The sequence below is a fragment of the Schistocerca nitens genome, chromosome 1 (genome assembly GCF_023898315.1).
Source record: "Schistocerca nitens isolate TAMUIC-IGC-003100 chromosome 1, iqSchNite1.1, whole genome shotgun sequence".
In the NCBI taxonomy this organism is placed as follows: Eukaryota; Metazoa; Arthropoda; class Insecta; order Orthoptera; family Acrididae; genus Schistocerca; species Schistocerca nitens.
Window position 1 is genome coordinate 1182687829 of NC_064614.1, and position 26891 is coordinate 1182714719.

The 26891-nt window shown below is 44.0% G+C and overlaps 1 protein-coding gene across 1 annotated transcript in view; it reads left to right on the forward strand.

Annotated features, from left to right (window-relative positions):
- Nucleotides 1-471: 471 nt before the first annotated feature.
- LOC126200705 (kinesin-like protein Klp98A) overlaps nucleotides 472-26891 on the forward strand; it is a 391643-nt gene continuing 365223 nt past the window's right edge. The window contains exons 1-2 of the mRNA XM_049936729.1: nucleotides 472-592; nucleotides 766-835. Coding sequence (XP_049792686.1) covers nucleotides 546-592; nucleotides 766-835 — 117 coding nt within the window. The 5' untranslated portion in view covers nucleotides 472-545. The remainder of the gene's footprint in view (nucleotides 593-765; nucleotides 836-26891) is intronic.

The following is a 26891-nucleotide window of genomic DNA, read 5'->3' on the forward strand; positions in this document are numbered from 1 at the left end:
ATGTGCGTGCGTGCGCGCGAACGCACTTCTTCTTTAATTTTCTCCTGTCTGTGTTCCTTCCAGTGTTAGTGTTAAGTGTCATAAACCCATTCTCACATAGATTTTCGTTTGACGTTATTTTAAATATGCCGCCAGGAAAAATCTGACAGCGGAATCCTGAAGCGACAGCTGGCGCCACAAGGCTCTAGCGGGGGTGCCAGTTGTAAGTGTCTGTGGAGCCCCAGCTTTATTCAGGAACTTTATCATCTATTATTTTATTAATTGGCCGACGCAGGCATATCATACACCGCAACTACACTAGAGAACTATTTACAATAGAGTAGGATTGTCGCGTTTTGAATTATATTAACTTGACTGTACAGTAAAATTTTCATTTGCGCGGTTGGCAAAGATGATGTAATTGGAAGCAGTCTTGACGTTTTGTAAGCTTGGTTTCTCTCGTGACGTCATGTTTCAGTTGTTTTAGTGCTACAGGCTATGTCGGGTGTTGTGAATGTGCGGTGCAGATAGTTATTAACTGTAGTGGCGTTTACTAATATGTGACAATGGCGTCTGTCAAAGTAGCAGTGCGGGTTCGTCCCTTCAATCAAAGGTAAAATCTGCTTCAATGGTAAAAACAATAAAGCGTTTCAACTATTTAAGAATTAATGCTGTGTACCGTCTAGCTGTTATTACTTACATAGTCGTCAGTTTCAATATGTCATTATAATTTTATCTTTCTCGTTATTTTCTTCTGCGGCTTCACATTTTATTTTCATTCACCAGGGAGATTGATATGGACGCCAAACTCATAATTCAAATGGATGGAAAGAAAACAAGAATTCTGAACTCTAAGGTTAGTTAAATCATCAAAATCCACCATATTTTGCTTCCTCTATTATATTGCATGAAACTGCGTACTTGAGTCGTCATAAATAATTCCATTCGCCCTAACAACAACTTGTCATCTTGCTTCATTTAAGATCAGTTACTTGACTATGTCCTAACTTTTTCCGGTCAGAGTGATACACTCATATGCCCCTGAGTAGTCTCATTTAATGAAACTGATTTCACACATTCAAGATAAAATCAACTGGAAGCAAAACCAGACTGAATGCTCTTTTTTAATCTGTCTTATCCAGACTGCACTAACATATTTGCTGTAGATCAAATTCCTGTCTGGGTCAAATAATTGCTTGTTTATTTCTTACACATGGTATCACTTTAGGAAGTTTTCTCTAAAAGTACTTACCAGAAGTGTACCTTTATATAGAAGTGAAGTTTGGGTGATAAACAGTACAGGCAAGAAGAGAATAACTTTTAAAATTTGGTGCTACAGAAGAATGCTGTAGATTAGATCTGTAAATCAAGGAGACCTAACTATGAAGAGACACCTCTTACTGCATAAAACTGGGAAGGAAGGAGCATCATGACAACTTGACTTAAACAGTGGATAGGTTGATAGGACACATCTGAGGCATCATTGGTACAGGAAAGAAGTGAGGCAGTAAAAATTGTAGGATAGTGCAAGGAGGTTCAAGTGTATGTAGATTACCAGTAGCTATACAAAGATGAAGAGACTTCCACTGGATAGACCAATATGGATATGTCCATAAAACCACACCAAGAAAAACTTATTCTTTTACATCTTTTTTAATTCTACTGTGCTGTGTGTAAGCCATCAAACATCCTGTTAAAATTAATTCAGTCTTTATATGCTACATCACAAGTTTTGCATCGAATTTTATATTGTACATGGGCTTAGAAATCATTCAGGCTGAATGTCATGTGTCGCTGCATATATACTAGATGGGTTTGTTTTATTTCCGGTTGGAGGCCCTTCTGTATATGAGCTTTTTTTACTCCACTTCAAGAACAACCCAAAATATATCAATCTGAATGTTTGAATCTTGATCTGTGTTGTTCACTACACTTATTGCGCTAACAGATTGGTATGAAGGAAGAAAAGATAAGCAGATTCATAAACTGCATAGGCTATGACAGTAGTTGTACATATATTTTGTAGTTGCTATGTAGGCTAATGTCTTTTAAGGCTCAATTTATCTGAAGAAACTGATCTAGTAAGGTCGTGGTACATTGAGGCTACAAATCAATTCATCAGTAATCACAGATAGTTTTTGTTATATAATCATTTGCACTGAGGGCCAATGCAGTACGTAATTTTTCTGTCAAACTTTGAGTTGGAGTAAAATTTATGTTTATCATTCTGTTTTAGAGGAAGTGCAACATATTTTACAGAATTATATTGTGGCCCTGTCGGTGAGTGGAAGACGGCCAATCCAGTGGTACACAGTTTGATCCCCAGTCGGTCCTAGGATTTTTTCTGTCACTTATCAGGTCTTTGACCTCTTGCGATGATTTATGAATGTGAAAAACGCCCGTGTTTCAAAGCCCTTGTCAAACTGTAGGGCCCTCTTCAACTGGCGGAGAAAATCAATTTGAAAGGAGGCAAGGACATACCACATCCACTAGGACTACGACTAATAAAGTACTGTGATGTTTCAACAAACATTTGGGCTCAAAATAACTTTGTTTTTACGTGTTTGGAATTGTGGCATATGTGTTATTTGCCATCTGTCATAAATAGAGGTGGACAGGTATGTGAAGTGACCCATTTGAATAACATAAAAGCTACTCCGCAATCAGACCCAGAGGACCCATTGATGCTGACCGAGTGCCAAGTCACTGTCTGTCTCATATGGGGTTGTTTGGATACAGCAGAAGGGACATGGAACAGTACACCACTTTCCTGGCCATTGTCAGTTCTCCAGAGCTGCTGCTTCTCCATCAAGTAGGTTCTCAGTCTGCCTTGCGAGATTCAGTTCTCGCTGATCAAGAGAGGCTCCCTGGTAGTACTGGGAACTGAACCCGGGCCCTCTGCATGGAAGACAGACCCACTGACCAGTCAGCTAAAGAGGACAATGATCAAGTTGAGTATAGTTTAGATATTTTTAAATTTTCAGGTCTGATAATCAGACTAGTATTGTTTATTGTTCACCTGAAGACAAACATCTACATGGATACTCTGCAAATCAAATTTAAGTGCCTGGCAGAGGGTTCATCGAACCACCTTCACAATTCTCTATTATTCCAATCTCGTATAGCGCGCGGAAAGAATGAACACCTATATTTCCGTACGAGCTTTGATTTCCATTATTTTATCGTGGTGATCGTTCCTCCCTATGAAGGTCGGTGTCAACAAAATATTTTCGCATTCGGAGGAGAAAGTTGGTGATTGGAATTACGTGAGAAGATTCTGTCGCAACGAAAAACGCTTTTCTTTTAATGATGTCCAGCCCAAATCCTGTATCATTTCTTTGACACTCCGCCCCATGATAATACAAAACGTGCTATCTTTCTTTGAACTTTTTCAATGTACTTCATCAGTCCTATCTGGTAAGGGTCCCACGCCGCGCAGCAGTATTCGAAAAGAGGACGGACAAGCGTAATGTAGGCAGTTTCCTTAGTAGGTCTGTTATATTTGCTAAGTGCCCTGCCAATAAAACGCAGTCTTTGGTTAGCCTTCCCCACAAGATTTTCTTTGTGTTCCTTCCAGTGAAGAGATGAAAATGTGTATTGTACATCCCTATTATGTGTCAACAAAATGCCACAGATTTTTCAGAAACTATAATACAGTAATGAAATATTATGATGCTCATTGTCAGAGTTATGAACGTCAATGAAGTACTCATTCAAAGCATAAATTTATTATGCCAGTTTTTTTTTGTAAATATGATGTATCTGAAGCTATTTGAATTATCATGTTGCTGATCAGACATGGCATATAAGACATGACAGTTTAAAACACGACTCACTGCTACTTAAATCCTACTACGTATCTTTCATGGGAGTGCTGTTGCCATATGAGACATCTGACATGCCTCGCAGATGGACTCGCAATTTCAACTAGTTGCTGGTTTCTTTCCTTACCTCCAAATTAATCCATTACTACCCTATGATGCTGTGGTGATAGTATCACTGGCAGAATGGATGCAATGGGGAATTTGGATTATCACCATTTGAGGACTGTTAGGCATGGTGGGCAGCCGGAACGAGTATTGTCCACAAAAATCCTTTGTCTGAATTGGAGTCCCATTCCATTTCTGCACTAAGTTTTTGTTAGTTCCATTACTGTATGCTAAAGTGTAAAAAATGCTCATCCATGATCAGTTGCATTACTAAATACAAGGTCAGAAACCCTTACTGATACTTTTACCTTATCTGAGATGAAACAAACAATTGATCTGTTGTCCTCTTTTTTTTCTCTCCTTTATTTTCTTCGTGGTATTGTGAAAAGATATTTATGACGAACTGAATCTGAACAAGTGCTTACAAGGAAGCTCTGAAGCGTCATTAAAGCTGTTGATGTGAGCAATTTCGATCAATGGACATTCAGCGTCTTCAGAATATTGACTAATCATATTCGACGGTTGATTGTCGACCACTTTGATGCCTGTATGTAAAAATGTTATTTACATGTGTTTTAAATTATTGGGAATGGCTTAATAAGTTTGAAAATGTGGGGGAGTATAACATGTTGACCATATTTCATTTCTGTCATGTAAGAGTGAGCATTCTATACGAGAGAGAAACGTGTCGAGTACGAAACGGGACAGTATAAGATATTAAAGTGCGTCACACAGGTGCTGCTGAATGATTTTTTATCATTTAGCATTGACTGTTCAGTACACTTTGCCTCGCCAAGTCACTGGATCTGTGTAGCGGCACAGAAAGGGTGGTATTACTGACACACCTTTCTCCCATTCCTGTGAAATTTTACAAGCTTCTCACAAATCTTGATACACAATATTGGACTATGCTCTTGATGTAGGATATATATGATTGTTGTATCTTTGATCATTTGCGTGTGATTTGAGAAAACTACAAAAGATAGGCAGAAGGTCGGTATGGGCCCAGTATACAACGCTATGTGATCCGTATTCGGCTGGTGATCCATGGGCATCAACGAACAGCACAGCTGGGATACGTTGGACCAGTGCTTTTTGACGCAGAATAAATAAATTCGTGTCTATCATAGACCTGCCCGTATTTTACGCAACTGGTTGAGGAAAATGTTGAAAAAGTGGGTAGGAACATGGTTGTTTAATAGAGTTAAGTTGCTCGTTGCTTCAGAAACTGTCCATAGGACGCTGTGTTTCATATTGTAATGTTGGAGAGCGAACACGCTGATTCGGATACCTTTCGTTCTTCGATGAAGAATTGAGGGATTTTTCAACGATTTAACCTCATTCTCTTTTGAGACAAGAAATGTTAGGCAATTTTCCTCCCCGCCCCCGCCCTCTTTAACTGTGTTCTCGGTATATCATGTCGTCAACAGTTGACTTAACCCGGGTCTAAAGAATACCGTAAACGGCCCCTATCTAGCTGCGCGGCGTTTAGTGTAAGTCAAATGAGATGGTTTGGCGTTGCTGGCCTACAAAGTGACCATGTGATCACAGAGAATTGTAAATATTTTATGATTGTTTACATTTAGCTTGTTGACGAAGAACAGTTTGAGAATTAGCATGAAAAAGCCGTATCCATCATGGCGTCACAGCGTGTACCGTGGTTGTTAATTATGGATCGAAACATCGTTATACTATATCAGGATCCTGTAACAATAGCTTACTACAACGCGTGGCCGCGCTTAGCATTTATTAATACGATTTGCGCGTTGTAGGCAATTGTATGCTGTAGACTACGTGTGAAGAACAGTCGTGGTGTTACGGATGCTTACAGACACTGTAAGGAATAATTTAACTGGGTGGGTTAAGTTACCATTTCTCTGGCAAATCGAATGAATTGTGGATGTATGCAGCTGGGCCGAAACTTTCCGCGCAAACCAGTTCCACCGGTGTCACCCAACACCAGGCCGAGCTGGCCTTCCACACGGTGTCCGCGACTGTCTGTGTATAGTACGTGTTCTATGATTCTGATGACGTCGCCGTGTTAACGATACGCTTGATAGGTTGCAAAAAAGAAGTATTACGAATCTTTTCTTCTGCATCCACCCGTTGCCGGATGGTGCGTTGGCCTCTGATTCGTGGCTTTTTACTCCGGTGAGGTCACTATACTTTATTGCAGTGCTTGTGGCATATATATTAAATTTTCAACACGGGAAATCTGGTAAATTTAACTTGCAACCTGGTGTTAATTTTGACTGATGATAATACAAGTGTGTTGAGTTTCGTCTCAACTCATCCCAAGGTTTTTGGGATGCACGTTTTGTGTTGCAAGTGGTTCGTTCATTTTTAGTTCAGTGCACTGCCCGCCCCCTTATTTGCTACAGCATTAAAATACTTAAGAATTGTAACTGAGATGAATTTTAGACCTACTCCTCTCATAATAGTTTTAAACAGGCGCTAAAGGCCATATTTTGGTACGCCACCCAAAAATCACCATAATTTTATAATTGCCATCAGTTGGTTTCCTTTCCATTCGTGAGTAGAGAACTGGAAGAATGTGCTGTGACAAGTGCAATATTGTTATGTCGATCTCCAGGTAACCTTTGCATATAAAGCTCCAAGTTTTCACTTTTTTTCCTTTTTTCTGTTCTGAAAGGAAGTGCAAAACAAATCTAAATTCACTGATCAGTTCTTGGGCGATTGACATGGGTGAGCATATCTAATACTTTTGCACTTATTCAGAATAAAGCAATGAGCATCCGTCTCGGCCCTCGTCTGTGCCGATTCATAACTCACTCTGTCTAGAAGTAACATTGCAGATTCGAGAAACGTTGTACACTAGGATGCACATCAGTGTTTCACTTCGATCGTCCGGTTTCGTACTGGCTGTTGAACCATACCAGCTCGTTTTAAGGATCCTAAATTGTGAACCGAAGACTTACCACTTTGTATAAAGATAGTGAATTTATTTGAACAGCCCATTTCATACACGAGCACACTGCATTCCTAATAGTATATATGACGAAGTTGATATTTATGTATTTATTTGTACATGATTTGCAGATAATTCAATATTGCATCAAGCTGCGAGCCGCGGACTCGTTGAATTACTGAGGACAGCAGTTTGCTATGGTAACTGTTAACAATCAATGTTGTATGTAGTTGACATATTGCATTCACAGTTGTCAGTGGTAGAATTACACCCGCCTTCGTTTAACGACACTCCACTGAGCATAACGTATGACTGTTTACTCCCAGGTCTCACTAACTTGAAGGATTATGGAGGAAGACTTCGTCTGTACTAAATCTTGTACATTTTGATGAATTTATAATTCAAGGAATCTGCAGTTCATTATTGAAACTCACTCTTTTAGATAGCCTTTAAAAATAATCATCGGCGTTATTAACATGGAAGCCGAAAAACGAATACACTTCTCTAGTGTGTCCCTTGACATTTCTAACTGAAGAGCTCTTTAGTTGTCACAGTGGGTTTCGTTCACCCAAATATGTTATTTTTATACATGACATGATCCAGACAGATGAAACAATGTGCCATTTTACTTGTGTATTTGTCGTGAAAGGTTCTCCGACAAGTCTCAAATACTTTCCAGTCCATAATAATTTTACGGAACTACGGCTGAAAATGAGTACAACAAATACTGTCGACAAGCCATGAATCATAGTTTTTTAGTAAGTGCGGAAAATAGACACTTTCTGATCCAGAGTATACGGATATATTCTATATAATCTTTCGTTCACGTCAGTTTTCTTTGCGGGAAAATAAATACATTCGCTTCCATTCGCAATTTCAAATCCGAAATTCCAGAAATCTGCAATAAACTGAAGTTTTCGTGTTTGTTAATTTGGCTGAGTATTCAGTATGTAACGTATTAATGCAACGCGCTATATACACTCCTGGAAATTGAAATAAGAACACCGTGAATTCATTGTCCCAGGAAGGGGAAACTTTATTGACACATTCCTGGGGTCAGATACATCACATGATCACACTGACAGAACCACAGGCACATAGACACAGGCAACAGAGCATGCACGATGTCGGCACTAGTACAGTGTATATCCACCTTTCGCAGCAATGCAGGTTGCTATTCTCCCATGGAGACGATCGTAGAGATGCTGGATGTAGTCCTGCGGAACGGCTTGCCATGCCATTTCCACCTGGCGCCTCAGTTGGACCAGTGTTCGTGCTGGACGTGCAGACCGCGTGAGACGACGCTTCATCCAGTCCCAAACATGCTCAATGGGGGACAGATCCGGAGATCTTGCTGGCCAGGGTAGTTGACTTACACCTTCTAGAGCACGTTGGGTGGCACGGGATACATGCGGACGTGCATTGTCCTGTTGGAACAGCAAGTTCCCTTGCCGGTCTAGGAATGGTAGAACGATGGGTTCGATGACGGTTTGGATGTACCGTGCACTATTCAGTGTCCCCTCGACGATCACCAGTGGTGTACGGCCAGTGTAGGAGATCGCTCCCCACACCATGATGCCGGGTGTTGGCCCTGTGTGCCTCGGTCGTATGCAGTCCTGATTGTGGCGCTCACCTGCACGGCGCCAAACACGCATACGACCATCATTGGCACCAAGGCAGAAGCGACTCTCATCGCTGAAGACGACGCGTCTCTATTCGTCCCTCCATTCACGCCTGTCGCGACACCACTGGAGGCGGGCTGCACGATGTTGGGGCGTGAGCGGAAGACGGCCTAACGGTGTGCGGGACCGTAGCCCAGCTTCATGGAGACGGTTGCGAATGGTCCTCGCCGATACCCCAGGAGCAACAGTGTCCCTAATTTGCTGGGAAGTGGCGGTGCGGTCCCCTACGGCACTGCGTAGGATCCTACGGTCTTGGCGTGCATCCGTGCGTCGCTGCGGTCCGGTCCCAGGTCGACGGGCACGTGCACCTTCCGCCGACCACTGGCGACAACATCGATGTACTGTGGAGACCTCACGCCCCACGTGTTGAGCAATTCGGCGGTACGTCCACCCGGCCTCCCGCATGCCCACTATACGCCCTCGCTCAAAGTCCGTCAACTGCACATACGGTTCACGTCCACGCTGTCGCGGCATGCTACCAGTGTTAAAGACTGCGATGGAGCTCCGTATGCCACGGCAAACTGGCTGACACTGACGGCGGCGGTGCACAAATGCTGCGCAGCTAGCGCCATTCGACGGCCAACACCGCGGTTCCTGGTGTGTCCGCTGTGCCGTGCGTGTGATCATTGCTTGTACAGCCCTCTTGCAGTGTCCGGAGCAAGTATGGTGGGTCTGACACACCGGTGTCAATGTGTTCTTTTTTCCATTTCCAGGAGTGTAGTTTGGAACTTGGACACGAAATACCGAGGAACTTAGATTCGTATGACACGACAGTTTTGTCGTGAACTGCATCAGTTAGATGGTACGCCTTAAGAAAAACACGAGTACGCCACGTTAGTAAATTAGTGCAATTGCTAAGTAGACCGCAGGTAAGAGGTAGTAGGGCACTCAACTTTATGCACATGTCGACTCGACTGTACACGAGCATAAGAACGGCTTGGCGAAAATAATCTGTCAGCCGAAGGAGTACAAAAATTCTTTTTTGTGTGTCGTTTTTGCAATGGGCGTTCTTACAAGCTGATTTTTACGATTATTTCTTTCCCTTTATTTTATTTCAAACGTAATTTTAACTCCGTAGTGTGTGAAAAGTCGCGGCCAAGCCTCTTCTTTTACGTGTTCCTAGACCGTTGCAGCGTTATGTAACTAATTATTAAGGTGCCCGCGAAAAAAAAAAGAGGTAACTTACTCGTACCCAGGAAGCAAGAATTGGAAAAAGGATGCGACACTTCGCGAAACACGGTTATGCGGATTAGATTCCCGGCCCTGTATGTAGTTTTAAGAGGGATCGTGCTTGAGAATTGTTGTGAGTAGTGGAAAGGAAAGGATGCAAAAGATGGACTTAAGGTTACAAAAGACTCCCGCAAGCCGGCCGGAGTGGCCGTGCGGTTCTAGGCGCTACAGTCTCGAACCGAGCGACCGTTCCGGTCGCAGGTTCAAATCCTGTCTCGGGCATGGATGTGTGTGATGTCCTTAGGTTAGTTAGCTTTAATAAGTTCTAAGTTAGCTTTAATTAGTTCCAAGTTCTAGGCGACTGATGACCTCAGAAGTTAAGTCGCATAGTGCTCAGGGCAATTTTTGACTCCCACAAACTAAAATAGACAGCCTGTAGTCTTATCATAAACTGGCAATTCAAAGAATCGAAGGTGATTAAAATTCCTTATGGAAAATCACTTCACCCACGTTTGTTTCATAAAATATCAACCTTTGAAGAGCCACATAATGAATTCTGCACGAAGATGCATAAATGTTATGGACTGACAGCTGATGTATAGAGATTGCTGAGCTTCTACCACCTAGGTCACAAATGTCGCAGATGACTCGATAGCTTTTCTTAATAAGTGTCTAAACGACTGGAAACAGAAACCTCAATGAGTCTCTTGCCTAATGTAACAGTCAGCATTTGTTTGGTGTTAAAAGGACACACGTACATGTTTTATAGTGCAGTGAAAACTTTTGCTGCAGGCTTTTATTAGGAAGAGGTCAAGACTTTCGACAGTTAGGCGTTCATCCACAGTCACATGTCCGGGATTATTAAAGTACTATGTAGAAGAAAAGTAAATAAAGCCGTTAGAGAGGGTGAAACGATAAAACACTCTCTGTTCTCCAGCCGCGACGATTCGACGAGTGTCATGCTCATCTTCTGTCGAAGAGTCGAATCATTGCGGACCTCACCCTATTTATAGTGATGGGCGCCCCCTCTCCCCCCCCCCGCCTCCTCCTCCTCCTCCTCCTCCTCCTCCTCCTCCTCCTCCTCGTCCTATCTACGGTCTCGATGCAGCCACTGGGCTTCACGACTTCAGATGATGATTGCGAGATGTGATCAAAAAGTAACGAAAGTTTTATTTTTTTATTCATTCATCAGCATCATTCATCAGCATCAACTTCAAAGTAATCCCTCTCAGATAAAATACACTTGGTGCCAGTGCTTTTTCCAATATTGGAAGCACTTCTGAACTCACTTGTCTTTATGGTATTCAGCTCCTTAAGCGTTTCTGTTTTTATCTCATCGGTGGTGGCAAAACGACGTCCTTGAATAGTTCTCTTCAGCCTCGGGAATAGAAAGAAGTCGCAGGGAGCCACGTCCGGCGAATACGGTACCTGAGGCAACGTAACGGGTTTGTTTTTTGCCATAAAAGTCACGAACAAGCATTGAGGTGTGAGCGGGAGCATTATCGTGATGCAATTTCAACTGGTTTTGCTACAAAACTGGTCGTTTTTTTCGGATTACTTCACGCAAACGGCACATAACTTCCAGGTAGTATTCCTTACTGATATATATATATATATATATATATATATATATATATATATATATATATATATATAAAACAGGAACTCATGGTGCACTAAATTTATAATCGAAGAAAACAGCGAGAACCTTCACATGTGATCGAACGGGATGAATTTTGTTTGGTCTTGGCTCTTCAGGCAGTTTCCATTGGGACCGCTAAGCCTTGGGTTCGAGGTCATACCCCCCGCCGCCACCCGTATACCCTTATTTTGTCACCTGTTATATCCCTCTTTAGTAGTTCTGGATCGCTGTCGACTTCGTTCAGCAGTTCCTGAGAGATGTCCACTACATCGTTTTTGGTCGAAATTCAACAGTTTCGGAACAAACTCTGCCGCTACCCGTTTCACGCCTTAAACACCCAAAAAGATTGCTTGCTATGAGCCAAAGGACTAGCCGACATCGATAGCAACCTCTCTGATGTTGGTGATTCGGCGATTTTCCAGAACCATTTTCTGTACACTTTCCACACTGTCGGCAGTAATTGATGTGCTAGGGCGTCCAGAGCGGTCGTAGTCTTCAGAGTACTCTCGACCCGCTCGAAAATGTTTATACTACTCGTAAACTCTTGTCGTAGTCATAGTAGATTTGTCAAAAGCCAGAGTCAACGTTTCGAATGCGGTGCTGCACTATATTTCATTTTTCAAGCAAAATTTTATGTAAAGCAATAAAATTTTCGAAGGCAAAAATTTGCCGTGCGCTCGACACACATACAACCTTTTCGACTGTCAGAAATAAACAAAATACTCAAAACAACTGAAAATGCAAACATACATCAGGAACATGTGTACCAACAAGTTTAAGAAAGGTTTTGAAAATCAAGTGCAGGGTTTAGCCTAAAAATTTCCCTTTACTTGTTGATCACATCTCATATGTTGCTTGTTGGAACGGTGCGGTTTTTAACACTGCCTGCCTGCCTGCCTGCCTGCCTGGAGTATATGCCAGGAGTGTCTACATTTTAATCTTATGTCAATGCATGTTATAAAGGAAAGGAAAAAATGAGAAAGGATATAAGAATGAAGAAAAGATTAAAGTGAGGGAGTTGTCTGTGCATATGGACGGTGTAGGAGTAGCCTATATTTTCTTTCGTAGCTACCTCCGCAAAAAGATATTTTTGCACGTAAACGCCATTCAACGAAGTGAAATTTTTACCACAGAGCCTATATCTCACACATCGGTGTCTGCCTATTAAGTGGTTTTCTGCAAAGTAAAAGATAAAGGTGTCATCAGTCAAAAATGTTCAAATGTGTGTGAAATCTTATGGGACTTAACTGCTAAGGTCATCAGTCCCTAAGCGTGCACACTACTTAACCTAAATTATCCTAAGGACAAACACACACGCCCATGCGCGAGGGAGGACTCGAACCTCCGCCGGGACCAGCCGCACAGTTCATGACTGCAACGCCTAAGACCGCTCGGCTAATCCCGCGCGTCTGTCATCAGTACGAAGATGATTTTGAACACCACAGTGCTTTACTACGCAAGGTGCTGTTGGAGCTGGTATGCCCATGCCTTGCTCCAATCTGCGAACTGATAATTCAGTCTGTTACAGCGGCAGGATCTACTGTTGAACGTTGACACCGAAACACAGTCCAGCTTAACATTTTTCTCAACCAACCGTTGCCAGAGGTGAGAGAAGCGATGAGCGATATTCTGTAAAGAAGTTAATTTTGGTATTAACACGCTGGCTGTGGTGGACTGCCGCAACATTTGAAGCACTGGCGAAATACCCTCAGACTTCAAGAAGAATATAATAATTCCAATCCCAAAGAAAGCAGGTGTTGACAGATGCGAAAATTACCGAAATATCAGTTTAATAAGTCACAGCTGCAAAATACTAACGCGAATTCTTTACAGACGAATGGAAAAACTGATAGAAGCCGACCTCGGGGAAGATCAGTTTGGATTCCGTGGAAATGTTGGAACACGTGAGGCAATACTGACCCTACGACTTATCTTAGAAGAAAGATTAAGGAAAGGCAAACCTACGTTTCTAGCATTTGTAGACTTAGAGAAAGCTTTTGACAACGTTGACTGGAATACTCTCTTTCAAATTCTGAAGGTGGCAGGGGTAAAACACATGGGGCGAAAGGCTATTTACAATTTGTACAGAAACCAGATGGCAGTTATAAGAGTCGAGTGGCATGAAAGGGAAGCAGTGGTTGGGAAGGGAGTGAGACAGGGTTGTAGCCTCTCCCCGATGCTATTCAATCTGTATATTGAGCAAGCAGTAAAGGAAACAAAAGAAAAGTTTGGAATAGATATTAAAATTCATGGAGAAGAAATAAAAACTTTGAGGTTCGCCGATGACATTGTAATTCTGTCACAGACAGCAAAGGACTTGGAAGAGCAGTTGAACGGAATGGATAGTGCCTTGAAAGGAGGATATAAGATGAACATCAACAAAAGCAAAACGAGGATAATGGAATGTAGTCAAATTAAGTCGGGTGATGCTGAGGGAATTAGATTAGGAAATGAGACACTTAAAGTAGTAAAGGAGTTTTGCTATTTGGGGAGCAAAATAACTGATGATGGTCGAAGTAGAGAGGGTATAAAATGTAGACTGGCAATGGCAAGGAAAGCGTTCCTGAAGAAGAGAAATTTGTTAACATCGAGTATAGATTTAAGTGTCAGAAAGTCGTTTCTGAAAGTATTTGTATGGAGTGTAGCCATGTATGGAAGTGAAACATGGATGATAAATAGTTTAGACAAAAAGAGAATAGAAGCTTTCGAAATGTGGTGCTACAGAAGAATGCTGAAGATTAGATGGGTAGATCACATAACTAATGAGGAGGTATTGAATAGAATTGGGGAGAAGAGAAACTTGTGGCACAACTTGACTAGGAGAAGGGATCACTTGGTAACACTTATTCTGAGGCATCATGGGATCACCAGTTTAGTATTGGAGGGCAGCGAGGAGGGTAAAAATTGTAGGAGGAGACCAAGAGGTGAATACAATAAACAGATTCAGAAGGGTGTAGGTTGCAGTAGGTACTGGGAGATGAAGAAGCTTGCACAGGATAGATTAGCATGGAGGGCTGCTTCAAACCACTCTCAGGACTGAAAACAACAACAACAACAACAACAACATGTGCCCCAGGTGCTGTAGCAGTGCCTGCAGTGCTCCCGACGGCTGTGCAAGTCGTGATTTCCACCTTTGTTTACCTCTTAGCTGCGGTACATTTTTGTGCTAGTTCACTTGCAGAGGTACTGGTGAACTCTCCCCTCACGTTGTCGTCTTTCAACTAATGGCTCTCAGACAGTACACGAAACTCTTAATGCTTTCATACTAACTCAGAAAGTAGTCTGCAAACAAAGAAATGAAACTCTCCTTGATTTCCTACGCTTCGAAACGCACCACAAAAGACGAATCAGTAGTAAATAATATGGTTCACTCGTGTATAACAAGAACGTATGAATTTATCGTAGTTGTAAATGTATGTTGTGTGTTTAACCACCCTCACTTGTCTGTAAATTGTATACTGTCCAAAGCACAATAAGAAAAGTCAAATGCGTGAGAAGCATTCAGAGCCTCGGGCGTACCGACTACTGCTGTATATGTCGTCCACAACATTCAAAAGAAACTACTGGAGGTATGTGGGTTATATTGTGTCAAGAACAGTAGTAGATTCATTATAGTTATACTAACAAAAAACCACACATATTTGACATTTTTGGTGTAGGCTATGCAACCTTCAGTTAACAGGAGGTAAGATCGACCGTATTATGAGAGACATGTTGTAAGGAAATGCTTAATTCTTTCCGTAACGGCATTCTTTACCCTTCTCCTTAGTCGCGTAAGGTGTCGTCTACCGCATAAGGTTGCATAACAGCATATTTTTCTTCCAGTCGTATTGAGTGCTCGGTGCGGTCTCGGTTCCTAGAGACCTTGGCTAGCTTCTAGGGTCGTTTCTTGCACTGAGCTGGTGTATTCTCTCTGCTGAAAATTCGTGACGGGCTGAAATTACGTACCCGGCCGGCACTCAAGTTGTGATTTCGATTTTTGTGAATTTTCCGAGTACACATTAACAATTCAGAGTGGGGATTGCTCAACTAGAAATGCACTGGCCGTGAAAGATAAGAGGCCAATGGCTGAGCCGCCATTCTGCATGAAGAGTCTTGTGGTGTTGCGAATGTTATATACGTGGCCGTATGTTATGAGCCTTGACATCAGGTCGCAAGTGAATCGCACATACGGATCATTGGATCTCCGATACCGGGCATGATACCTGCTTGTAGCCCTACTCAAAAATTCACGACAGTTTTGAGCTTGTTGCTGAAGTGTAGAAAAATTGATTCTGGATATTGTATATTGCGTTGAAAGAAAAACTCAAAATATATTATTGGAACTCGGTGTCTCATGTGATAGTAATGGTACGATAGTGGGTGGGGTCAAATGGTCATTGAGCACATGGTAAAGAAAGCCCACGATGTTGTGTTGTCAAAATCCCTTCTCAAATGAACGGGTATTCAGTATCTTGCACGAACATTGTAGTACGAGCTATTGCCAAAGCAGATGCCGCCGAAGTGGGATCTAGTGGCAATTTCCCTGTGTTGAACAATTTTGACTGTCGTCCAAAAGTATGTTTGAGGCCTCATTTCACGAATGGATAGTGGGTATATTATTACCAGTCAGGAGACATGAGTATCAAAGCAATCAATTTCACTTTGCGAGGCGAATGTGAAGGAAGGAAGGCGTATTTGCACTTAATGCCCCGTCGACGCCGAAAACCACTTCATCATCTGGACCGAGCGAGATGGCTGCAGTGGTAAGACATTGGACGGGTATTCGGCCACCTAGGTTTAGGTTTCCTGTGATTTCCCGTAATCGATTTGGACGAATGCTGGGATTATTCGTTTGAAAAGGTATGATGCATATCCTTCTTCATCCATCCCCACTCCGAGAATGCGTTCAATCTCTAACGACAGTGTCTCGATGAGGCTTCCTAATCTTCCTTCTTTATCAGCTGAGAAAGTTGTGGTGAAAATTATACCGACACATTGGTGTGATATTTATCGATCACCTAGAGGAGGAGGGTACTCTGGCTATTACGTATTAAACTTCTGAATTCGGTATCTCGCCCAGGGTATTGTATCGTAATGTAACCGGGGACCTAGAAAAGACGGAGAGGCTCCGTCCCCGCCGCAGCCACAGTGGTCCACAACCCCACGACGACTACCGCAGTCCACTTCACCCCTCCGCCGCCACACACCGAACCCAGGGTTACTGTGCGGTTCGGCCCCCGGTGTACCCCACAGGGAACGTCTCACACCAGACGAGTGTAACCCCTATGTTTGCATGGTAGAGTAATGGTGGTGTACACTTACGTGGAGAACTTGTTTGCGCAACAATTGCCGACATAGTGTAACTGAGGCAGAATAAGGGGAACCAGCCCGCATTCGCTGAGTCAGATGGAAAACCGCCTAAAAACCATGCACAGACAGACCGGTTCACCGGACCTCGACACAAGTCCGCCGGGCGGATTCGTGCCGGGGACCAGGCGGATTCGTGCCGGGGACCAGGCGCTCCTTCCCGCCCGGAAAGCCGTGCGTTATCGCACAGGGTACTGTTGAAAAGTCGAGTTCATTTACCGAATAATAATGCAGTAGTCACCTAGTTACTTGAGAGTCGCTGAATTCCTATCGATTGAAGAAATTATGGTTACCAAAACTCCTATTTGTAGAGCCCGAGAAATCGTATTTTTTGGAAAGTTTTATATTCTTTGACAAGTGCTGTATCCAGGGCGCCCATAAGATAGTTTTTAGGGGAGGTACGGAATATTTTTAATACATTAGTGTTTGGAAAAAGTGAAACATCAAGACCGAGAGCTGTGATTACATTGAAATTTGTTCCACCGATAAGGGACAAGACACTACACAAATAGCATTACAGACCTGTAAATGCGCCGTGACCATGGAAATTCGGTACGGAGCTGCTCCACAACGTGCTGCAGTCAGAGCCGCTAGACGTCGTGGCGAGGAATCAAAGAGCGCCTGAATATGCTGCTGGAGAATACTCTGCCACGTGGTTTGTAGGCGCGTTCACAGAGCATCATCTGTGGCTACAGGACCTGAACGAACAAGTTGCCGATCGACTATATCCCAGACATGTTCGATGGTCTACATAAAAGTCGAACGGGCAGGCCAGGGAAACAGTAGTATCCGTTACGCGCTCCTCGCCTCATGCGGCTGGCCGTTGTCCTGATGAAATACGGCATGTGGAGGGCGTGCAAGAGGATCAGTGCTTCGGGCTGTAAAACCTCCCTGATGTAGCGGTTGCTGTTTAGATTGCCCTCAAGGTGTGGGAGGCGAGATTGCATGTTACAGGCAACAGCGCCCCAAATCATCACACTTGGGGTTTGTTCACTATGCCGCTCGACGATACAGTCTGCCCGATTGCGTTCACCACGGCAGCGTCGAACGCGTATGCAGCCATCACTTTAGGACAAGTTGAAGCGGGACTCGTCCGAAAACGCTGCATTTTGCCATTCAGCACGCCAGTGTCGGCGTTCACGTGCCGTTCCGTCGTAACACCCCCACACGCCGATATTCCACCTTTTGTTGTCGGCGTGGCATAGTGGCACGTGGTTGCACGTTTCCATTTCGTATGACGGCTCCTCACCGACTGACCGTTGTGTAACACTGACCTATCCGGTCACACAAAAGAGGGCTCTGTTGGGCCTACGTGCACGTGCAAGCGCACGCCACCTCTCTGCTATTTCAATAACTTATTATTGTTTCACTGTTGTACACGTCCTCTTATCGTAGTGTGTTGCAGACCGTTGCCTCTGAATCTTCCACTTTTTTGCAAACAGTAGTGTATTTTGGAAGAGGGATGGCGACTTGCAAGTAGCTATAAAAAAAGTTCAATTTCCAACTCTGTTAAAACTTCTACGTAATACTGACTTTTAAATCATTTACTCGAAAGAAAAACATCTGATTACGCGATATTTTTTCCTTACGAAAAGAGCTCGTAGGAGAAGGGGATGTGGGGTGGGGTGGGTTGGATTGGGTTGAGTTGGGGCACGGCCCAACTTGCTCCCCGGCCACGGGCGCGCTTGCCGCTTATTACTAAGGAACCATTTTTCATGGCGTCATTGTGCGGCGACAGATATTTTATGAAAATCGAAGATCTGAATGACGATAGTTTATTACAGACGTCTTCTTGTTCTCCACGAGAAGGAAGACACAGCACAGTTCCTGCACAACCTCACCGAAAACATAGTACATCAATACTGCAAGAAATGATTGCAGATACTGTGTGGTCTCTCATGGGCCCTATTTTGAAGACTACACCAGCGAAGTGACGCGTGATTATTGCATTTTCGACTCGCATTTGGGAGGACGGGCATTCAAATCCTCGCCCGTCCACGCAGATTAAGATTTTCCACGATTTCTCTAAAGCTCACAAAGGCAAATACCGGGATTGTTTCTTCGAAAGGGCGCGGCTCATATTCCCCATCCTGCTTACGACCCGAAGCTGTATTCAGTCCGTAATGAGCTCATCGTCGATGGGACATAAAACTGTAGTCTTCATTCATTGCCGGCCGGAGTGGCCGAGCGGTTCTTGGCGCTTCAGTCTGGAACCGCGCGACCGCTACGGTCGCAGGTTCGAATCCTGCCTCGGGCATGGATGTGTGTGTCGTCCTTAGGTTAGTTAGGTTTAGGTAGTTCTAAGTTCTAGGGGACTGATGACCTCAGATGTTAAATCCCATAGTGCTCAGAGCCATTTGAAGCATTTTTTCTTCATTCATTCATTCATTCATTCATTCTTTTGAAGACGTCCAAATGAACATATTTGCTAAGTTCATAAAATTTCAGCGCCAGTCTCGTCAATTTTGCGTCATATTTCATGGGAGACACTTCTCTGCAGAATGTACAAACACAGTGCATCCATTTGCCTCAACAGCTTCTACGCGGGGACCCTATAAAACCTCTAGCCATACTTTCGATCACCATTTCCTTCGCGCCAAAAAAGCTCCCTCATTACCCATAGTGCGCCAGCCACTTTGCAATGCAACGCATTTTTAACATCAATTGTTGATTACACAGTGTTAATCGGTTGTCTAGGAATGGTACACGCATTTTATCTCAACACATTATTTACTTATTACAGTAAGCAAATCACATATGAACGAAGTTTGGTTGAAATTATTCTAGTGGTTCCAGAGGTAGGATGGAACATATACACACCCACGCATCTGAACCGTTTATATGGTGTATACTGTATTCTCACGTCCTAAGCAATCTGGCATAGCATTTATCTTCCATGAAGTGGCACAATAGTCTTGTATTTGTAGTATACTAGACCAAGACGCATGCAGTGCTGCCTTTAGTGACTATTTGTAGATGCGTGATATATCAAATGACTTAGAAATGCTGTTCTGTAAAATCCTCAGAAGCATTGAGGCCTATTCAGAGTGATAGTCACTCAGGATGAAGGGTCTCCTGGTCTTTCATGTTCAGGGCGTGGACGAGATAAGACATGGTGTGATCTTCAAAGATCTGGGATAAGTGCAGTGTATCAGATGAACCTGGTTACGTGAAGTTAGTAATTTTCTAGTAAGCGATTGTTTCTTTTTTATCACCTTTAAATCCACTTCTGGCAGTACGGACATGATAGTAGAATCAAAGGAAATTAATAGCATGTCCACAGAATGAAGTAGAAAACAGTTCACAGTGCATTTTTCATGCAGTTAGCCTCCTCAGTGTACCACCAAACTCTGCGCTCTGAACAAGCGAGAGTACTGGGCATCTGCTACGATAATCGTATGCCAGTTGCATGACATCAGCAGCAATGGCTATAGATGTATTACCCAACTGTGACATTTGAAAATCTGCACCAGACTGGGACTCAAACCCAGACCTCCCACCCATCGCAAGTGGCCACCCTAACCACCTCAGCCCACCAAGCACACTGCTTGGTCCAATCCAAACCTCCACACGTCACTGTTGCTTCCCTCTATCATATGTCATGTACCACTTTAAGCTCATAACATTACTTGATTTCCGCTCAGGAAGAGTGACATTACCATAAGGAATTAAGTCCATTTTTATAATTGTGTGCTTTGTCTCGGTTATGATACTTACTTATGATTTGATTATCAGCAATTTTATGAAATATTATTCCAAATCTGTTAGTGTATGCATGTGTTATGCCCAGGGTCTCCTCCCAAACTTCAGACAGATTTCAACTAAATTGACACAGAAATAGCAGGCCTCACAAATTTCAGCACTATATCCTCATATCTGTTAATGTTCTAAGCAATCCGACATAGCGTTTATCAAACTGGCATAATAATCTTGATTTGTAGCCCTACTTCCAATATGAGCAGAGATACAAGCAAAATGTGTTTTTCCAAGCCTCTGGTGTATCGGCTGCCTTGCACGACAGGCATGCTGAGTGGGAACAGTATCGGCCTGCTAAATAAATCTGCATTGCATAACAGCCTACATGTCAGGGGCAAGAAACGGTTTTCCAGACCCTGACATGTGGGCTGCCCTGCATATCAAGCAAATTGTGTTAGAGTTGCATCGGGCTGCTCTATCGACATGTTTTGCATGGCGGCCTATACATCAGGCTCAAATAAATGATATTCAAACCTCTGATGTATAGTCTGCCCTGGGTGACGTGTGTTGTTGGAATAGTAGCGACCTGCTTTATTGAACTGTATTGCAGGACCTACATGTGCTGATGACCAGGCTGGGGACAGATCGAGATGGATGGTGGAGGGGATGGACAGAGTGAGGAGTAGGAGGAAATGGGCAGAGAGGAGGGAGGAGAGGAAGGAGCATGTGGATGTGGAAGGTGTAGAGGAAAAGTGGGCAGGTGGAGACAGAAGAGGGAGAGATGGGATTGGAAAGAGAAAAATGGAGGAGGGTATAGTAGGTAACGTAAGATAGAGGACATGAAGATATGGTCAGAGAGAGGGGTTATAGGAAATGGACAAACAAAAGGGGAAAAGGAGATGGAGGGAGAGAGAATGGGGAGGAGGAGATAGACAGATAGAGGTCGCAGGATGAGGAGGACATCCAGATGGAGGAAGAGTTGGACACAGAGAGAGGGAGGAGGATGTGTGTTCATTATTTGTGTAGAATGCATACGTAGGTGAAGCTGCTGGGAAAAGGCTAGTTATTACACATAAGGAAGTGGACAGTTCATATGGACGATTGGATGGGATCGAGGAGCATGCTAAGATGGCCAAGGTGGCTGGTGCGACTGCTCTTAATTGGCATGAGGTCTGGGTTCGAGTTCCGCTTCGGCACAGATTTTCACATTTCACAATTAGGTAATGAATCTATACCCATTACAGCTAATGCCATGAAATTTGCATTGAGCGAAAAATTTGGAACAATATTTCCTACAGCTGCTGATCACCAACTGACATGTAAGCAACTGCCGTGAGAATCGATGGGCTTCTGCATCAGGAATATGATGGACAGACTGCTGTTAACTGTTGCATTGACAGTACCAGACACGAAACCGATACTTTCCTCGACTATCAGCATTCCCTATCCACCGCAAACGTAACAGCAGTCTTTTCCCCATATTTACACGTCTATACAGTGCAGTATTACGGCAGTGTTCAACAACGGACAAATACTGTCTTTAGCAAGATGTAGTCTCCTCTCTCCTGGCCCATCACGATCTATAATCTACATCTTATAATATTTCATCACACTGGATTTAAGATTGATGTCTACCTATTGATTACAACTTCCGTCGTTATGCTTTGCTGCTGTATCCTAAGCCCACGACATCCTGCTGCCATCCTGAAACGTCTTATTTCGCTAAGTGCTGACCTTTTTTTTTTTTAATTTGTTTCCTGAACTGTAGAAACTGAAGAGTTGCCATAATGTATGGGTATGAGTACCACAACATGGCGAAAGAATAAATTACTCCAAGGAGATTTTTCCCGTGCAGAATACAAGCAGCGTGCCGTGAAGAAGTACCTGAGTATAGATTCGAATATACAGCGTCCAGTCGCTTTATTGTGATCACATGTCAAAAGCTTAAATGATCACCTTTTTCAGCGCACACGTGCAGGAAGAAAATCAATGACGTTCTGGAACGTACCGACAGGAATGTGGAGCCGTGTCGACTCCAGTGCTGTGGTCAGCTTCACTGCATTTCTCTCTTTTTCGACTGGGGTGAAATCCGGGGAGACTGGTGGCCAGGGGAGTAGGGTAAATTCGTCCAGGTGCTCTTCGAACCACGCACGTACACTGCGAAGTATGTGACACGTTGCATTTCCGTGCCCGTAGATGCCATAGTGCCGAGGAAAAAGGCACTGCATGTGGGGGTGGATATGGTCCCTAAGGATACGCGCATAGGCTTGTATTGATCCATTGTGCCTTTCAGAATGACGAGATTACACATTAAATGCACTCCCCTCCCCACGACGGCAGCCTAGGTCGGGTGTCCCGATCGCTGTCCGCGTTCGTTCCCTTCTCTCGTCACTCGAGTCCTTTCCCCTACCTCCATCCTTCCGGCCCTCTTCTTCTACCCCTCCTTGGTCCCTCCGTCGCTTGCGGCGTTGCTTGGATTTGTCCTGCGACTTCAAGTCCTCCGTTCTACCTGCCAGTCCTCGTCAACAATTCATGGCTCTTCTTGCCTCGTTTCGCGTTGCAGATGTATGTACACCAATGGTTCTGTGGTCGCTGGACGCAATGGGTTTGCTTTCATCCACGGCGACTACGTTAAGCAGCATTCCCTGCCTTGTGGGAACAGTGCTTTCACTGCGGAGCTGGTTGCTCTTTATCTTGCACTCGCTCAACTCCTGCCCTGGGGAGTCATTTGTCATATGCAATGACTCCCTGAGTGATTTGCAAGCACTCGACCAGTATTTTTCTTGGGACCCTTTGGTGCGCGGTATTCAAGATGCTGCTTTTGCTTTCGCCGAGTGTGGTCGTTCAGCGACGTTTGTGTGGACACCGGCATTGCAGGAAACTCATGGAAAGAGACCTCCGGTCAGCCCTACATCGCAAGGTCCGCGATGTCTGGAACTCTGAATGGTCTGTCTTGAACACGCCAAATAAGCTCCGCATGGTAAAGTCGTCCACGGCCGTATGGAACTCATACTTGAGGAGCACGGTAGGGACTCAGTTATTCTCTGCCGTCTCCAGGACTCAGTTATTCTCTGCCGTCTCCGAATTGTACATACGCGGTTGACCCATAGTTATCTCCTTCGCCGTGAGAACCCGCCCAAGTGTCGCTGTGATGCAGGGCTGACAGTGGTCCATCTTCTGATGGACTGCCCCCTTGCGGCAGTCCTTTAATTTACCAGCTGCACTTCCTTTAATTCTAGGTGACGTTGCCTCTATAGCTGACTCAGTTTTACGTTTTATCCGTGCAGCTGGGTTTTATCACTCACTCTAGTGTGGGCGCTCTCGCACGACTTCTCAGGCTACACCCACCCCGGCGACTTTTAATTGTATCGTGGATACCAAAATAGTGTCTTTTATGGTAACAAGTTGTGTTGGTACCTCTATCAACCCTTTCCAGCTGGAGGTTCTTCGTTTGTAGTTGAGTGGTTGACCTTTCACCTGATCTATCAACCATTGTAGTCTGTTTTACTCTAGTCAACTATTTGCTCTGCTCCTTTTAAGTGTCCTCCATTTTGTGTTATTGCGGTGCTCATTTTAGCTCTGTACCCCTTGGTGTTCCCTCCCTCTGGGTGCAGAGGTTACGCTTTTACTGTATAGGCCTTTTACAAGTATGTCTGTTTGGAACAGGGGACTGATGACCTTGATGTTTAGCCCCCGTCAAACCCCAAAACCAGCCAACCAACACATTAAATACCACGAAAACATTCCCCAGACTATAACGCACTCTCCAGGACCCTACCGACGATTGTTACAGGACGTTTGCTTTCAGTATTGTTGCAGGACGTTTGCTTTCAGTCCGATCGAGCAAGAAAGTGACTAATCTAAAAATGCCACTGAGCGGATGTCCAGTAGTCAGTATGGTTGCTTGAACCAGGCGCCTTCTGCAGAGGCCTATATGCAGCAACGATCGCTGAACGGCCGTGGAGGAGACACTGTGTATAGCCCCTTGGCTCATCTGGGCGATCAGTTGCTCAACAGTTGCACGTCTATCCGCCCGAGCACATCTCCGCAGCCGTCGTTCACCCCTGTCATCTGTGGCCAGTAGTGCACCGCATTTACCTCGACACCGGTTTTGGATAGCGCCATTTTGCCATGCACTTCATACTTTAACCACGGCAGGACGCGAACAGTGTATAGACTGCGTAGTCTCGGAAATGCTTCCAGTCTTGGACCGAAAGCCAGTGACCGTGCCGTTTATGATGATGTCAGATAAAGCGCTCCGTTGTTGCATTGTGGCAACGACTGCAGTGTTTTTCGCGTCCTTACGACTCTCTTTATGTATCCTCCACTGCTCGTGCTGCCACCTGCCGTGTGCGATGGGTAATGCACGTTGACGTCAAATACAGGCGGTGATCACATTACTGTGACTGGACCGTGTATGACTGTTTATTGCTCAGGGTGGTGTTTTTTACACGTTGCGTCAGTCTTGACTTTCTAGCCTAAGCAGAAGTTGAGTGGACGTGTTAGCTTTAGGCGGGATGGCAGTAAAGCGCTTACCAGTGACTCATCGGGGCGCACTTGCAGTAAAACCAGATAACGGCGTGTGCACACGCGACATTGTCCTAGGTGCTGGCACGTTACACCGACAGTTCCTCGTTTGCCTAAGATATTTTCAGAGTTGGCTCATTCTGACGGAGTGAAAACACGTTAAAAATGTCGCGTCGCACGCTCTCATTAAGCGACTTAAAGCGACGGTAAAACCCTGTTGTAAAATTGTGGTAATGGTCTAAACAATAGCGTTACCTTTGTGCAGATCCGGCAAATTCTTTGGAAGTTGTTATGCCAGGTGCTAGAGCAAACTCTTGATACGCCTTCGCAATAGAGGGGGACAGCAGCGGGTTGAGCTTCAGTAGATAATTCTGAGGATAATTACTTCACCTGCACTAACATGTATTGACAAGATCTCTCAACAGTTCATTGTAAATAATGTGTTCGTGATGTGTCCAGTGTCCGTGACAGTTAACTTCAAATCAGTCAAAATTCCACACCATGTGCAAAATTCGTAACAGATTTGTTTAGAGTGTACTGCTGAAATGAAATGTAAGTCCAGGATGGCTTGCCATGAAGGGCAACAAAACGGGGCATAGAATATCGTGGTCGTACTGCTGTGCTGTAAGCGTGTCGCGGATAACAACGGAAGGAGCCCTGCTATGAACAGAAATGGCAACCTGGACCATCACGCCTGGTTGTTGGGCTGTATGATGGACCACAGTCAGCTTGGTATCCCACCGCTGTCCGGGGCATCGCCAGACACGTCTTCCCTGGTCATCGGGGCTCAGTTTGAAGCGGGACTCATTACTGAAGAAAGTTCTACTCCAATCCATGAGATTCTAGGCCGGAGACCTGTCTAGAGACAATATGTATAAGGACCGCGAGGGCGAAAGAAGAATGGCAAACTAAAAACGAAGTCCTCGGATTAAAGAGAGACTAAGACAGGGATGTTGTGTTTCGCCCATACTATTCAATCTGTACACAGAAGAACCAATGACTGAAATAAAAGGAAGGTCCAAGAGTGGGATTAAAATTCATTGTGAAGGGATATCAGTGATAAGAGTAGCTGATGACATTGCTCACATTTCTCAGTGAAAGTGAAGAAGAATTACAGGATTTTCTGAATGGAATGAACAGTCTAATGAGTACATAATATGAATTGAGAATAAATCGAAGAAAAACGAAAGTAATGAGAAGTAGCAGAAATGAGAAACTTGCTATATAATCGGGGATCAAGAAGTAGACGACGTAAGGAATTCTGCAATGATGGTTGGAGCAAGGACACAGAAAGCAGATCAGCACAAGCAAAGAGGGCATTCCTGGACAAGGGAAGCTTGCTTGTATCTAACATAGGTCTTAATTTGAGGAAGAAATTTCTGAGAATATACATTTGGAGCACAGCGTTGTATGATAGTGAAACATTGACTGTGGGAATACTGGAACAGAGGAGGATTAAGCATTTTAGGTGTCGTGCCACAGAAGAATGCTGATAGTTAGGTGGACTGATAAGGTGGTTCTTCGCATGATCGGCGAGAGAAGGAATATGTGCGGAAACACTGACATGAAGAAGAGACAAGGTGATAAGATTATGGTAAGACGTCAGAGAATAAGTTACATGTTACTAGAGGGACCAGTAGAGGGTAAAAAGTGCAGAGGTAGACAGAGATTGGAATACACCCAGGAAAAATTAAGGACGTAGGTTGCAAGTGCTACTGTGAGATGAAGAGGTTGGCACAGGAGAGGAATTCGTGGTGGGCCGCATCAAACCAGTTAGAAGACTGGTGATCGTCGCACGATTGTTTTGTACTAGTGACCTTTGTTAGAATGACTGCATTTTCCAAGTATTCTACCAATGAACTGAAGTTTGCCGCCTGCTGTGCCTTTCATTCGAGCCTATGTGATGGTTCCGTTTCATATACTTAACCAATTGTTACATCGAGGTATTTGTATAACGACCGATTCCATTTGTGACTTGCTGATATTGC